Below are 15,920 nucleotides of genomic sequence, written 5' to 3' on the forward strand. Positions count from 1 at the left end.
TTGGAGAATTAGCTGCAAATAAGTGTGATGGTGGAATATGAGAACTCCAGTGAGTTTGGGATCCTTTTTTACCTAGGGCCTGGTCTCTTAGCCACAGTCCACACCACACCCATGGGGGTTCATGCTTTCACCAGGAGCCCAGCACCTTCCCTTCCTTCATTATTACAGGCTGTGACAAGAAAATACACATGTTCCATGACCAAATCCGTTACTCACTGTTGCATTTGGATGTTTATCATGAACTAAAGGCAGACATTTCATTTCTAACATATTCCAGAAGCAGTTCCCTTTTGAGGGAAGAGCAGATAACCTACTTAACTGTCATCTTATGAATAGAAGAAGGCAGGTACCCTTTTTGTGTTTATGTATCATTGCCTGGTGTTAACATGTGTGGTCCTGTGCTCATGGCCCAGCGCCTGTCTTATAATAGACCACAACCGGCCTGAAGATAGTCTAAACCAGACTTTAAAACATCCTTCCCTATTTTCCTTGTTTCTTTTTAACTTCTTGCCTTCTTGTCTTTGAGGCTGTGGGACAGCCGAGTTAGTCTCCGGGGTGCAGGGCCCAGCAGCCTGTTTCCTGAGGGACTCACTACAAACCAGAGAACTCTGTGGTGTGTGTATGTGTTTGTGTTTAAGGAATTGTTCAGTTTTGCCATTTTCCTCTCTTTGCTAATTCTTTCTACAGTTTCACTACAGACTTTTACTTACATCAGAATGTGATAGTCCCTTAGTACAAGTATTTGAGAGCACCAACTCATGACTTGGGGATTTTGAGTTTTTCATAGAAAGGTATCAAATATTCATAGTTCTTTTTACTCTCTTAATTCCACTGAGAAGAATAATAGAGAAATACTGACAAAAGGTCTTAGGTACATTATAGTATCAGAACATTATTTATAACCATGAGGAAGAGGAAATGGGCTAAAGGTTGTTAAATTATCCCAAATGAATCAAGAATCATGCTTTTACAGAAAATTTAATGGCTTGGATAAATGCTCATGAAGCAGTAAGTGAAAAGAGCCACACATATAAAAATTAGGAAGTATTACTCTAATTTTATAAATGTACAATATACTTTATAGAAATGTATACCTCTACAAATATATGTATATGTTCATACATATATGTAGTATATAAGCTTATAAATTATACATATATTTAAGTATATATGCATATGTTTCTATGCATGTATGGAAATAAGATAACAAATGCTGAAATATTAACAATTCTTCTGGTTGGTAGGGTAGTTAGGGATTTTTATTATTTAAAAAAATTTTTTTTAATGTTTATTTAGTTTTGAAAAAATGTGAGAAACAGAGTGCAAGCAGGGGAGGGGCAGACAGAGGGAGACACAGAACCTGAGGCAGGCTTCAGGCTCTGAGCTGTCAGCACAGAGTCCAACGCACGGGGCTCGAACTCATGAACCGTGAGATCATGACCTGAGCCAAATTCAGACACTTAACCGACTGAACCACTCAGGCTCCCCAGGGATTTTTATTATTTTATCATTTGATTTTCCTCCCAACTTTTTTACAGTAAGTAGGGAGAAATGGGAGCATTTTAACTTCGACACTTTCAGGTGAATTACCCTATTAAAAATTCAGATAAAAAGCCTGCTGTGGGGGATAGTTAGACATGTTTTGAATGAACATATTCTTTTTAGGTATACGTACTCAGGCTTCTGTTACAGTTTTGAGTGTGTCTTGCACATTTAATTCTGCTTTCTGCTTTTCTGGATTGTGCTCTTCAGGCTACAGAGGAATAGAGTCCAGGAGCCGGGACTACGCGTGCCCAGTCACACCACGTTCCTCTGAGGGGCGTGGCCACGCGGCACTTTTTCCATCTAGGTCTTGTCTAGTGATCTAAACGTGTGCTTCTCAGCAGAGGTGGTTCCTGATTGCAGTGAGCATCTGCCTGAGGTCCCTGGGCCAGATGCTTTGAGGGGTTGAAAGTAGAGTTCAGACTGAATACACTTAACTGAATTTTGAAATGGCCCAAAGCAGTTTCCAGGCATGTGGCATAGTGCTGAAAACCAAAAGTCTTCTTTTAAATTCTCAAAATGGGACTTTCAGAGATTGGGAGGGGAGAAGAAATAAACTAATGAGAGAAAGCTGGGTTTCGAGTATGTTTACACACGCCCCCTTCATGCAGGGTCTTCTTGGCCTCTTATGGAGCTTTGACCTGTGTTCACATTACCTTAACTGTGACCCACCTACAGCTCACAAAAGAAAGGCAAATACATTACATACAGGTCCCACTTCCTCCTTCTAGGAAATAGTGGAAGCTGAGGGAGCCAAGCAGTTAGCCTGAAGCTTTTATCCTACTGAATAGTAGTCATTTTTGGTTGGAGAGTAATGAAGGAATTAACACATTTGTGCATAATCTGAGGACAAAATAATACAAGATTGTTGAGTAATTATAAAGTATTGAATAGAAAACTTTGCTTTAGACAGCAGTACAAGGAGATGATACCGTATACTTCTCAGTATAAAATAAATACCTAGGAGGCACAAGGGTTGCCAGTCTCCTGTTACCCCCACCTGTGAGGCCTTCTCTTTGCAGGTTGGTGTTCTCACATCATCTGTTCTGCCGTAGGAACCTGACCTTTCATTCCCATGTTCTATTTTCTTCTTAGAGGCTTCCAGGATGAGACCTCACCTAAACTCACTTTGCACTGATTTGGCTTTCTGATTTTTGACAGTTTACTGAGAGGCTCTACAACTTGGGAGGCCTTTTCCACAAACACATTGAAAATGCAATTATTTGGAGGCTGAAAAAATATGTGTTGTCATAAATCTTTGTTGCTGGGAAGAAATGCCACCAGGTTTCTTTCTTGGTAGATGATCATTCCCTCCTGTATCCCTTGAACGTGAGCCACACATAAACCTACCCAGCGGGTGTCAAGCTCTGCTCTGAAAGAGTTGTGCGGTTCAGGCCCAGAGCACTGGAGTATCTGGTGGTGGATGGAGTACACTGACCCTTGGGGCTGAGAGGCATCTCTGTGGCACCTTCCTCATCCCTTTTCTCAAGTCTGAAGAAGTAAATCTTCTCCCTCTCCCACTTCCTGTTAGATCTGTAAATGCATTCTCATGTTTCTCTTTTAAGAATTATTAAATCCAGTAAGGAATTGGACTGTTTTCTAGTCTCTGATGAGCTCTCTTAGAGTCTTGAAAATTTCATCACTCTGCATCTGATTGAGGACCTCCAGCCATCTCATTTGATAACATTCAATTCGGTTTGTGTCTTCACACAACTTACCATCCAGTACATGTTTCTGTAAGCTTATGGTATTTCTTTGGAGGAATCTTTTCTTTCTTTTTTTAAATTATAACTTCATTTTCTGAGAAACTCGTCATGGACAAATTATTTATTTTGTTTAATTCTAAATTGGATCATTTGGAACCATCACCTTCTGCTCCATCTGTCAAACCAACCTAATATTTATGACTTTTGGGGTATTTTGCACCTGATTATTCACATGGGGGAAGATAAATGCTCAGGCCTCTGAAAAACATGTCTTCACGAGCCCTTCAGTTGGAAATAGCTACATTTAGGACTTCTTGGCTTTTTCAAGTTTTCTCAATTGTGACTTTTGTCATTATCCCACCTGTCACTGCTTCTTGTCCGTTTACAGTCTCAGATCTCAGTACCCATTCCACCACCTCTGGGCTTTAATTTTCAGTTATTGCCATTATCTCTGAAAATCCATTCATCTAGAAGCCCCAGGATGTTGTCTCTAAATATCCTGAGATATCTTTTTAAAAAAGAATGCTGGTTACCTCTGCTCATCTAAAATACTAATTTCCCTTTCAAATTCCAGACATTTTCCCACTTGGCTGTACCAGTTAACCTGGACCGTTATACTCAGTACTCTGTTGGGGTCTCCAAAAACTAAGTCATCGATTCAGATGAGCTACTTTGATAAAGTGGCCTCATCATCCAGTGAGGGGCACCTCCAGACTGGAATTGGCTTCTCTGACTCTTTCCTTTTGCTCAAGTTCTTCTCTAAAAGCTGCTGGTTAGTTGAAAGTTTACATAATAAACCGGGGTAGGAGAGAAGGGAAATAAGAGGAGAATCCGTCAAGATGCGCCCCACCTGCAGCGTAGTCTGAGGCTGGCTGGGAGCGGGTGCCCTCCGTGCTGCTGAACTGGAAACTGCTTGAGGTGCCAGAGCTTTTTCTGTGACCGAATTCTGGCTTTGGAAATAATCAAGTAACACTTCTTTATCTTTTCGTTCTTTCCGCTTTTCCCACAGCCTGGTTCCTCAGAGGGAAAGAAGGAAAAGGAATGCTTTGCAACAAATGCCCTTAATGGCATTATGGTACTCTCATTGCTCTGCTGCTTCTGCCCGCCCTTCTTTTTTTCTTTGTTTTTATTGTTTTTTTATTTTTTGCAGAACTGAACCTTTTTCTGCTCTGCCTTTCTCTCCCATTTGTCTTTACTTTATGGTTGATATTGTACTGTCTTTTCCAAAATACTTGTCATTAAAGAATTATACAAAGTGTATACTTCTTAGCATGTCACTACTTTTATTATGTTGCCTTCCTTGTCTTTGGTAACTACATACGGGACACTTGGAAACCTTCATGGTAAAATCCTTTTTTTTCTCCCCCTGTAGTCCCTCCATTTCAAGGACTAAAACAGTCTTGCGTTAAGTAAAAACCTGTGACCAGAACTGAAGGAAGACTCTAGGAACAGAAACCTACAGCAGAACTTAGCACAATGTATTTGGAAACAAAACAAAATTGCAAAAGCCTTAGCCGCTTTCCACCTAAGAAGTTTATTCAATGAAGACAATGTCCACTGGAGTTTAAAATAACTACATGAGTTTGGGCACAAGCAGTGACTTGAAGGAGGCCCAGCTCTCCTTTTGTAGAAACATCTCAAGTTTAACGACAAAAAAAGCTATTGTAAATTTAGTCTCAGGTGTAAATATCAAAGCCCTCTGTTGTCAGGAGAGCTGACTAGTCTGTGTGGTGCACGTGTGTCCCTGTGATGGCAATCATTTTAGCTGCTGGCCTTCAGAAGAAGCGAGGATCTGATGGAGGTTTTTTATGTATTTATTTTCTGTTCACCCTGTGTCAAAATTTATAAAGAGAAAACAGGCATTACTGAAATGGTACTTTCTGTAATTTGATACTATTTGGTTTAAACATCTTCACTTTAATACTTGTAATATTGTTGTAATGGTAACTCTGTTAAGTACCCAAGCTGCTTGTCTTCCACCAAAGAGTGCTTTATTAACAAGAATCTGTGAAAACCGTGTTTGAGGACTGTTGGATGTTGTGATACAAAGTGGTACTTTGGCAGCCGAATTTGCAAGAGAACATGAGTGGTAGCTTTAGAAGACTCAGGAGGGGACGCTGCCTTCAGAGTCGGAAGATTGTTGTAAGTCATTCCTCTTTATGTCATTGAGGGACTGGAGAATGCCAAGGCTGCCCACGATTTGGTTGCCCAGTCATACATACAAATTAAAATCCTGTTTCCTTCCACGCATGATTAAAAAAAACACTGTTGGTGTTTTCCCTTGGAAACAGCCATCCCAAATAACGATGGCTAAAAAAAAAAAGTACTGCTTTATTCAGGTCTTTCTCTGTAACATTGTGGGTTTCTTTTTTTATGTGATCAGCCTAAGGCCATTCACACACCCTTTGATTTCAGTGACAGTTACTAGCATCTGGATTTCAGTTGTTTGTAAATAAGAGACTCACTGTTGCCTTTGGTTGGGGAATACAACTAACTCTTTTCAGTGTGCCTTCGCCCCTCCACCCTCCAGAAACACAGCAGAGTCTGTGATATAAAGCAATCACAAAAACAATTTATTTGCTGCTAAAACAAAAAACGGGGGCCCAAAATAAAAGAATATTTTGCAGTCACCTTGGTTACCTCCATAATAAGAAGTGAATGGTTTTAGTTATTGTTAACCAATTTTTGCCTATCCTAGAATGGAGAGCAGGAGATACAATATGGAAAGGCAACAGAAGGCAAATGCCTTCACCTTACAAGATGAATGAATCAGGCGAGTAAGCAATTCCTTTTGTTAAAAAGCCACCTTTTTAACAAAACTATGAGGAGTAAGAAGTGATTGGAATAAACAGATTTTACTCTGTTAATGCAAAAAGTTACTGGAAGGCCGTGGCTCCATTTCGATATTTACTCTCTTGGAGTAAATTATAAGATTGACTGGCTTCGAGGGGAGATGGTGCCATCATCTTGGTCAAACAGGTGGCTCTTCCCTGTCAGGTAGTATGGGGGTGTGTCATGCCAGCTTTTAAATGCTGGGGACTAGATCTCAGAAAAAAAAGTGGTTTTCTATCCCTGGAAGTGAATAGACACAAAGACCCACTTACCTGATGGGAAGACCTCTCTTCACTAAGCTCTGGGTGGGAGGAGAAACATTCCATTAGATGTCTCGTGCTAGGAGACAATAATATTCAGACTATGCCCTTGCATAAAACATTGAATTCTCAGGGCAATTCTTCTTCCCTTGACATCTTTGAAGGCCATTTCCTGCATAAATAATCCAGGTAGTTATGAAAATCAAACTTCCATCAGAACTTTTCCTGGTTTGGCTGTTTATTACATCAAAACAAGTTAAATGTGCCGTCTCCCTCCCAGTGAATAAGCCATTTGATGTCTTGGCCAAGAGTGTAAAAATCTGGGCTTCAGTGTTAACCACAGTACTTTTTATTTTACAAATTGCCTTTTTGTGTCAGCTGCTCAAGCTTCCAGCTAGAATTGCTATCACTGTGGCTCTTTCTAAAAAATCTTGTTATTTAACAGGCTCACTAAAGTGAGTCCCAGGAAACTGTGATTTGATAAAGGAGCAGTCCTTGGAACACAGCAAGGACTTAGGGTAGTGCTTCCGGTGGATTTCATAGCACACTATTATTAAATGTACTGGAGGGCATTTCTAGAATCCAGGAAGTCTCTGGGTCTGATGGAAAGTTCTTTCTGCTATGAATAAGAGTGGACTTTTTTTTTCCCCCAATGGAAACTTCAACACACCCAGAATCTCCTGAGATTCTAACTTCAAGTCCTTGTCATAGAAAGACCCTGTTGCTATGGAATATGAAATAGGGCACGTCAGATGGAGAGATTCCTTTAAACTTAAGAGCCTTAAATAGATCTGAAAGTACAGCAAGACCGTTTCTTTGAAATTAGAATTAGAAATGCATATTTTTAGGTGTCCTTGAAGCTTTTTGGGGACTCATGTCCAAAGTCCAAGACAGTCCAAAGGAAGGGTGTCTGCAAAACTGGGTACCTAGAAGTATAGACAGACTTCTCTTTTGTAATGCTAAAGAAAAACTAGAAATCTCTCTGAGCTGTCTGTAAAGAGGGGTTAATCCTGAGCAGTGCCTCACTGAAACACGTAGCCTGCCTTGTCCACATAGCCGCGTCTGGGCGGCATGCTGCTCTGCTAGTCTCCAGCATCTTTCTGCTCTCGGCCTGGCCCCGTTTGCCTGTCACCCACCTGCTTTCTTCTCTGCCCTCCTGCCCTCTCACAGGGGTCATTCATTCCTACCTCTTTTCTTGGGCCAAGACAATTTTTAGAGGAGTTCCCAAGAGTGCTTGTGAGGCGAATATGTTTGCCCTTGGAGCCCGATGGCCAGTTCTGTGTGCCCTGCGGACCATCAGGCCTTCTGGGTGGTGTTGTGCCAAGAGCTTCTGGAAGCTTCCCTTTGCTTGAATCACCACCATTCATGACAAATGAGCAATGCGCTCTTTTGATGTTTGTTCTAAAAGTAGCTTAACTGTTCCTCTTCATACATTTTTTAAAGTAATTGCATCTTGGAAAGCAGTGCTCATGAAAAACAACTTTAAAAGCATATTTTGATTCTTTAATAGCTATCTCCCGCTAAAACTGTCCTGGTAAGGCTAGCTGCTGCTCTTCCATTTCTCCTAAATCTGAGTATTCCTCATGTTCCTAAGTGGAAATACTACAGATATATTTAAAAGACTGGACAATTCACCTATACTGTGTAAGAAATTACCTCCTTAACTGCCCAGTAGAATAACTGTCAGCAGGTATGTTCATCTGATTATAGTACTGCAGTTTTATATTAATAATTTGCAGACTTTTATCTAACCTGCACTCATGTACAGATTATTAAAAAGTTTTAAAATGTAACTGATTAATCAGTATTTGGTCAGTCATTGTCTTGATTTTTTTATTAAAATGTATATTTCTAATCATATTTTATAAAGCCAAGAGAACTGGTTGAATGAATGTTTATTTTCCTGAAGGTATTTTTAAGATAAAGCTTCATAATGGCGTGTAAACTTTGCATATCTATGTAGTTTGATACGTATTGTCGAGTTTGAAAATCTTGTGTATTGTAACTGGTTTTATACGAAATACTGAATAGTGAAATTGTATAATTATAATCATATAATTAAAAGTGTTAACCAAACAGCCTTCCAGTTTACTGTATTCACTTACCATTCTGAATTGTAGTAGGCAATGGTCAGAATATAAAGTGGATATAACCACTGTATTAGTTTACTACCCTGGGGGCTGAAACAACAGAAATTTATTTCCTCTCAGTGCTGAGGCTGGAGACCCAAGATCAAAGTGTTGGCAGAGTTTATTTCTTCTGATGCCGCTGGCCTTGGGCTTTTCTCTGTGCACTATAATCCCTGGTGTCCTGTCTGTCCTCTTTTCCTTATGACGCCAGTCAGATTGGAGTAGGGTCCATCCTCATGGTCTCATTTTAATTACTTCTTAAAAGGCCCTGTCTCCAAATATAGTCACGTTCTGAGGTATTAGGCATTAGGGCTTCAGCTTAAAAATTTGGGGGTGGAGGTATACAGTTCAGTCCATAACACCTTCCCCAAGATAAGATGGTGCGTGAGGGCTCCTGTTAATGAAGTCATTCTGTACACACCCAACACCAACTCAAATTATGCCAAGGTTTGACTTTGTGGAAATTACTGAGGATAAGACACATAAATCAGGCCCTTACATTACCTGCCAAGGTCAGGAGTAAAGAGCTAAGCGAGGGGCAGGACCATTGCTCAGGCACCTACATTCTGATGTCCAACTCTGGATGCCATCATAGTGCCGTCTGCCTGCCTCCCCTCTGACCGTCTCGTGCTGGCCTGGATCCTGAAGACCTAATGCCCACACCACCACTCAGAGGATGTCTGGGATGTAGGAGCTTGCTCTGTTAGGAATGCTGGCCCATTCCCAAAGGAACTCAGCTCACTTGTGCTCGGATCCAGGTTTTCAAAGTACAAACCACAGGGACCCCCACACTCATGCCCCATCCAGACTTCTAGCAGGCACTGCTACCCCCAGAGTGTGATTCGCAAGCTCCGTCCCCTGTTGTTGAAAGCTGCAGCGGCTACCTGCCCCTCCAGGTCATGCACCCTCCTGCTGAGCAGTGAAGTTCAGTTGATTGGCATCTGCGAAGCTGCCCAAAGTATGTAAGTGCTGTGAAGGGGGTAGGCATGGCAAGGGCCTAACACTTGGAAGACTCGGAATGAAACCCCAAGTTCCGTCTTGCAGGGCTGTGCAGTGTGGGTGATGAGCCATGGAGACCCTGGCCCTGTAGATGCTCCCTCTCTGTTGTCGACAATGCCATTTGGTGCCACCTACCACACACACAATTTGCTAAACCCCTCTGCTTCTGTTTTTTTTTTTTTTTTTTTTTTTTTTTATTTTTATTTTTGGGACAGAGAGAGACATAGCATGAATGGGGGAGGGCCAGAGAGAGGGAGACACAGAATCGGAAACAGGCTCCAGGCTCTGAGCCATCAGCCCAGAGCCTGACGCGGGGCTCGAACTCACGGACCGCGAGATCGTGACCTGGCTGAAGTCGGACGCTTAACCGACTGCGCCACCCAGGCGCCCCACTGCTTCTGTTTCTTAAGTAAAATGGGAAGGAAAGGGATTCCTATCTTAACAGTTAGTGGGATAATTAAATGAGGTAATCCATGCAAAGCATTTAAAACATGCTGGTACATAGCTTTCAATAAATTAGTTTTTTCCTACATTTAAGGTAATTTTCTGTACATAATTAGGTAAATGACCTAGGGTGGGGGTAGAGTTAAGTAGAAAGGCCCCTTCATGAGGCCCCGGAGTGTATGGAGTTAGCAAGTCAATGTGGAAAGAGCAGCCAGTGTGTGCTCTGAAATGAGCTCTGCCGCTCATGCTGTGGTCTCAGGCATCCTTTTCCTGCCTCCTGCCCCTTACTTTGTTTATCTGTAAAATCGGACTGCTAAATGCGTAGCGTTGGAATTAAAAGATCAAGGGAGGTGAGTGTGCCTTAGCCTGGGCCCTAGGACAGTGGAGGCGTCCCATCCATCCACTGCTCCCATTTCCTCCCATGCGTCTGAGCACACTTGTGCTTGGGAAGGCAGGGTGGTGGCAAGAATTCTCCATGAACATAATACTCACCTTCTCTAGGTTGCCAAGACTTCGGCATGGTCTCTCCTCATGCTTGCCCCCGTGGGTAGTTTCTGGCCTTTCACTAGTACAGATTGATTAAACATTCTCCTGTGTGGATTCTTCCTGGTTGGTGCTGGTTATCTCCTTAGGAGAAATTCTTACAAAAGGCATGTCTCCTGGGTCAAGGATGTGCAAAAATTTAAAGCTTTTGTTGGTATATGCTGTGTCAAAAAGCAGCTTATTATAATTGTTCAAAGCATGGATTCTGGACCTAGGCTGCGTGCAAACCTTTGCTGCTTGTTAGCCAGGGAGACAGATGAGGATTAATTATTAACTTGGTTAATATTTGTTCATTAGAACAAGTGCTTGACACATACAAAGAGTCATACATATGTTGTGTTTAATAATAAAAAAAAAATACTGTCTTAATGCTCTGAAATGGTCTGTGACAGTGGACAGTCCCCTTAGCATCAGCTGTCGGGGCATGGCTGAGATGGCTAATTAATAGTAGGACACTGGCCTTAGTGCTATTAGGTCATGGGTCACCATTACCCGCTGCCATATCTGGTCCTAACTCTTAGCTGCCCCATTATTTAGATTTGGGGTCTTTTGTCTTCTAAGTAGTTGGCATAATATGTACCTATCACAGTCTGGTTTTCTCAGTTTTTTGGGAGAACAAAATGGACTCTGGGCAAAACCCATCCAAGTGCATCTCCAGACATTCTGGCTTCTTCACTGGGGGTGCTGGCCCAGCCCGTGTAGGAACGGAGATCCTCCCACACTGCCTGGCCTTGCCTCTAACTGTGTCTCGTCTCTTTGCTAGCAAGTCTGCATGGCTTTGACATGTTTCTGGATGACAGGTGCTCCATCCACACTGAAATTCCCAGGTAAGGAGGCTTCTCACCCAGCATGACCAGAGGCCACGTGGGCTGGCCACCCCCAGGGACTGGCCTTGGTCCCTCGAATTCTTATACTACCAAATGTCACGTTTCTAAACAGGGAGAGGCTTTGGGTGGGAAAAGAAAGAGTACAGGAGGTGGTATGGTTTGTGCATTGTTTTACTTGGATAAAGACAATGGGTGTGTTTCTCATCATGGGTGTGTTTCTTCATGTAAAACAAGATGACTTTTCAGGCGGGACAGTTCTTCCTTGCGTGGGACTCTCCAGACAATGTAGCCAGTCTGGCATCCCCACCCACTAAATACCAGTCATATTCTCAGCCATTGGATAGTCCAGACACCCCCGCACATTGTCAGCCCCCTTCAGGAGGCAGTGCTGCCCACCGCCCCCCCCCCCCCCCACCCGTTGGGAACTGCTGATCAGCTTCAAATACAGCTTCATTGGGCAATGTCATGGAAACAGAAACAGTTGCTCTTAGGACCTTGCTGAAGTGAATATTGTCCCCCTGCCCTGTTCTGCTCTGGTGCAAACCCCAGAGGGCAAAAGAAGGGGCTGGAGGAAAGGTTTCACTCATGAAGGGGGCAGCAGAGGGGGCTTGGCCCTCAGGAATGGGGTTCATGAGTATTTGTGAGACTGGGGCCGGGGGCTCTGAGACAGTGAGCGAACTGCCTTCCTGCCTGAGCCTAGCATATCTCCTGCCATGTGGCAGCCACGGAGAGGTCTCCATCCTTGAGAGTGAGGGGTCTGTTGTGACAGAGCTAGATGACACATGGGAGCTCTGTAGGCAGGCCAGTGGCTGACAGGTTCTTAAACAGGAGTGGACAGAGCAGGGGCCTGATTCCAGCACCCTGGAGCACTCATGTTCAGGGTGATTCTGCTGTGGCCAACCCCAGATTTGCCTTGCAGTTAACTAAGGAGTTTACAGTGTGCACCGTGGAGTCTTTTCTCTAGCTGCCATATTAAACTAGTCCTTGTCACACCCAGTGACTCCCTAAGGTTCTGGTGTCATAAATACAACTCGTTCTATCTTCTCCCTTTTGCAGTGATAGTTGGCCGTCTCGAGCTGTAACCTTTCTAGACCGGCTTTTAATCTGGCTTGGGATCCGCAAAGACTAGGCCTCCCAAGAAGATCTCTCCTGGACAGCACAATGCTCACCAACAGAAAGTCTCTCCAGGTGCAATTTAAGCCTGTTTCCTCAAGCGTGTGCCTCAGCCTCAGCAAGTGTGTCTTCTATCCACTGGGTATTGAGGGTTCAGCCTGAGGCTAGAGCTGGGCCTACCAGTAGGTGGCCTGGAGGAGTGACTGGGATGGCTCCTCTCTGGTGGCAGATCCCCAGTAAGTAGCGTTCCTTGCTTTCTTACATTAGGGGCCCCTGTGACTGACTTGGTGGAAGCTGGTCTGTGTCCCCAGAAAAGTTAATGCAAAACTCTTGAAGAGTTCATGGGCAGGCCCTCTGTGGCCTCCCCGGCTGTGCAGCATTCAACTCCAGGGGCGCTGCTCATACAGATGCAGTGAGAAGGGCGCCCCCTCAGGTGTCCTGCTTCAGAGCCCGTTCACCAGTCATTCCAAGGCCCTGCTCTGGGCATCTACAGATCCTTGGTTAAAATCCCTGAGCGCTGTCTTTCTGCTCTGGTCACAGGTTCCTGGGCTGGGATGCAGTCAGGGTAGGGATCCCCACTTCTCGTGTTAGGCTATGCAGCCTCCACATTTCTCTTGCTTCCTTTCTACCCACCTTGCTTTTTCCCTCTTACTGAAAACTCTTCCAGCCACCGTGCTTGCTCTCCCCTCATTTTCCCTCACCGCCAAACACGCAGGTGGTGGTCATTTTGCATGGCTGAGAATGTAGGACTTACTTTGATACTTGAGTTTTCCTCCCTGTTGCTCGGATGCTCCCAGTATCTAGACAGGTGAAATGCAGGCCAGGGCCACTAACATGGCCGTGCGGGTGTATCCATGTGGGTGAGCTCCCCTGGGTTGAGCAGTGCACCCATGAGGTGGAGGTGTTCTCAGTGCCCCTGGTGGGGTGGCTGTTCTCAAGGAAAGTTCTCTCTACCCTCATTGAGCCCTGGAGACTGATGTGCGCCTTGACACCACTCCATTCTCACCTGACAGGCATTCCCACTTACAGATGACTCTGTGCTCTGAAATCAGGCCACATTTCTGCAAAGTAACAATGCTTAGAAGGCATTGTGGCTTGGTTGGGGAAATTCCATCACCTTGAGTCACAAGCAGCGTTGTGGCTGAGGAAAAGGCTTTCCAGAGCATTCGGGAGACAGGCAGGGAGCAGCTTGGGCCTAGGAGAGGCATAAGCAGCTGCTGGACCCTGTAGGCTCCATGAAGCCCCCGGGAGAGCCAAACTTCTGTTCATTTCCACCAGTGCCTCACTGGTGACCTTGAACCTAATCTCGTGGCCTCTCAAGTCATGCCATCTCCACCTGTGCAGGAGATCTAATAATAAAGCTAAGAACACTTTTTTTTAATGTTTATTTTGAGAGAGTGAGCGGGGGAGGGGCAGAGAGAGAAAGAGAATCCGAAGCAGGCTTCAGGCTCAGAGCGGTCAGCACGGAGTCCGACGCGGGGCTCAAACCCACAAACTGTGAGATCATGCCCTAAGCCGAAGTCCGAGGCTTAACCGACTGAGCCACCTAGGTGCCCCTCTAAGAACACTTGTAATCCCATCGTGTTTTCAGGAGAATGTGTTCAAGAGGGACTCATGCCACTGCTGTGTGTGGTCACCATGTTACTTGCCCCTGAGCACACAGCAGGTACTCATTGTGGCTTCCTTCATCCCCTGCAGAGGAACCTGTGTCCTCTGGCCTTTGCCCCTCTCCTAGCAGCTTTACCCTGGGGACTAGTAATCGAAGTGGTAATTTTGGGAGTGTGGAAGGAACACTGGGCTAGAGGGCTGGATCTTGTTTCTGCCTTATCTCCTCATCAGGCGCCAGCTAGGGACTAAGAGGACCAAGAAGACTGTCCTTCCCGTTCCCTGACTGGAAAGCATGAGACAGTTGCAAGACCGCACACAGCAGCCACTCCACCACTGCTCGTCTCCTCACGCTGCTAGTTTCTGCACCAAGGGTGGGAGGGCGAGCCTGCAGATGTAGAAGACATCCAAATGAAGGGCAAAGCCTTAATGTTAGGGATGACCCTTGGGACTAAGGACAGTGGTTCCTTTCAGGGGAGGGGGAGGCTGTGGTTGGCATGGGCACTGGACAGGCTTCTGGGAAAATCAGTTTCTTAGGTGGTGTTACAAGGAAATTTGCATTTGTATCCATATTGTTTTACGATATATATTTTTTCTAAGACTTTTTTTTTTAAGTAATCCTACACTGAACATGGTCATCGAATTCACAACCCCGAGATCAAGATTCGCATGCTTTACCGACTGAGTCAGTTGGGTGCCCCTACAATAAAGAAGTTTTTAAAATACCTTTTTCCCTTCCTCATTTTCTTCACCACATAAATACAGACCCCTTTGGGACAAAGCTAGGCAAAGCCTCAGACGTGTGGGGCATGTCGAGGGCACTGACCTCAGGCCAGTGTCGGAGGATCTGGAGAGGAGGGCAGATCCCGAGTGGCTGTTTGCATGAACCGTGACCCTTGTGGAGGCGGAGACACAGCAGCAGTGAAAGGAAATGGGCAGGTCTTCTCTCACAGTGAAACTATGCTCATCTGGCTGCATGATGCCATGTGGAGGGGAGGAAAGCCCCACCTGCTGTCAGCAGCGTGGCTCCTGAATAGCTCAGAAGAGGGCTGACCTTTCCCAGCTTGAGACCCAGGTCCAGTAGCTCCATAGGACTTAACCAGCACCACATGGTACTGTCTCAAAAGAAAAACAGTGCCTGCACTGGGGTGGCCCGGAGGACCTAGCCAACCGAGAGGAAAAGCCCTGAACTAGTGACCAGCACTAGAAGTGCGGGTCCCCCTTGCGGCCTCTTGGGCTCTGAGGGCCTTGCCTTGCATGGGAATGAAGACATCAAATGCTTATCAGCAACATTAGGCTAAAGATGTACAGCTTCTCAAGTAGCCTGGCCAGATGTTAAAAACATCCAATGCATGATTTTAACCTTCCTGAGGCGCTTCCCTGGCGGTAGCCTCTGTAGGGAGTCTGCCTCTTCCCAGACCTTGTCAGATAAGCAGCTTAGGTTTTCATCCAATCAAGACTGCTTCCTTCAGGGGCGACACCTCTCTGTGAGGCTCCCCCAACCTCCAGGCCCTGGGACTACTCCCCCCCCCCCCCCCCGCCATCTTCAGCTGCTGTCCCCCCAGAGTGGGGCCGGCACATTGACCTTGGCATTCAAACATGTTTGACGTCTGCTTTCCAAGAGTCTTGGGGACTGACACACTAGTTTTCTTTTGTGGGATCAATTTGTTCACTGTTACTTGTTAGAAACAGGACTACACCCACCTCAAAAGAGGAACTTGGATCAGGAAGGCCTTGCCTTGTGTATAAATCCGAACATAAGCCTCCTGCCTGCTTTGATTTTCCCTATGGCATGGCACAGGAATCTTGAGTACATCTAAGAAGGATGCAGTATTTGCAAATACAGTATTAATTCCAGTGCTATGGGCTTTTCAGCCACTATTTACAACATCAGGGAATTTTCTTGAAAGGGATCTCTGT

At 44.8% G+C, this 15,920-nt stretch overlaps 1 protein-coding gene and 1 long non-coding RNA gene across 18 annotated transcripts in view; both read left to right on the forward strand.

Moving 5' to 3' along the window:
- CDC14B (cell division cycle 14B) overlaps positions 1 to 15,920 on the forward strand; it is a 130,670-nt gene that overhangs the window by 98,293 nt on the left and 16,457 nt on the right. For 7 of the 17 annotated variants that reach the window (XM_058695461.1, XM_058695464.1, XM_058695463.1 and 4 more), the window contains one exon: positions 4,621 to 8,420. The exons of 1 other annotated variant lie outside the window; for it this stretch is intronic. Coding sequence is in view for 12 of the 16 variants with exons in the window: in XM_058695464.1 (XP_058551447.1) it covers positions 4,621 to 4,657 (37 nt within the window). In the remaining 4 variants the exon portion in view is untranslated. 9 more of the 17 variants (XM_058695451.1, XM_058695449.1, XM_058695452.1 and 6 more) reach the window with 3 other exon arrangements.
- LOC131491942 (uncharacterized) lies at positions 9,862 to 14,723 on the forward strand. The gene is made up of 2 exons (XR_009251730.1): positions 9,862 to 11,282; positions 12,339 to 14,723. It is a non-coding gene; the product is annotated as an uncharacterized LOC131491942 (long non-coding RNA).

Source organism: Neofelis nebulosa, chromosome 12 (genome assembly GCF_028018385.1).
Source record: "Neofelis nebulosa isolate mNeoNeb1 chromosome 12, mNeoNeb1.pri, whole genome shotgun sequence".
NCBI classification, from domain to species: domain Eukaryota; kingdom Metazoa; phylum Chordata; class Mammalia; order Carnivora; family Felidae; genus Neofelis; species Neofelis nebulosa.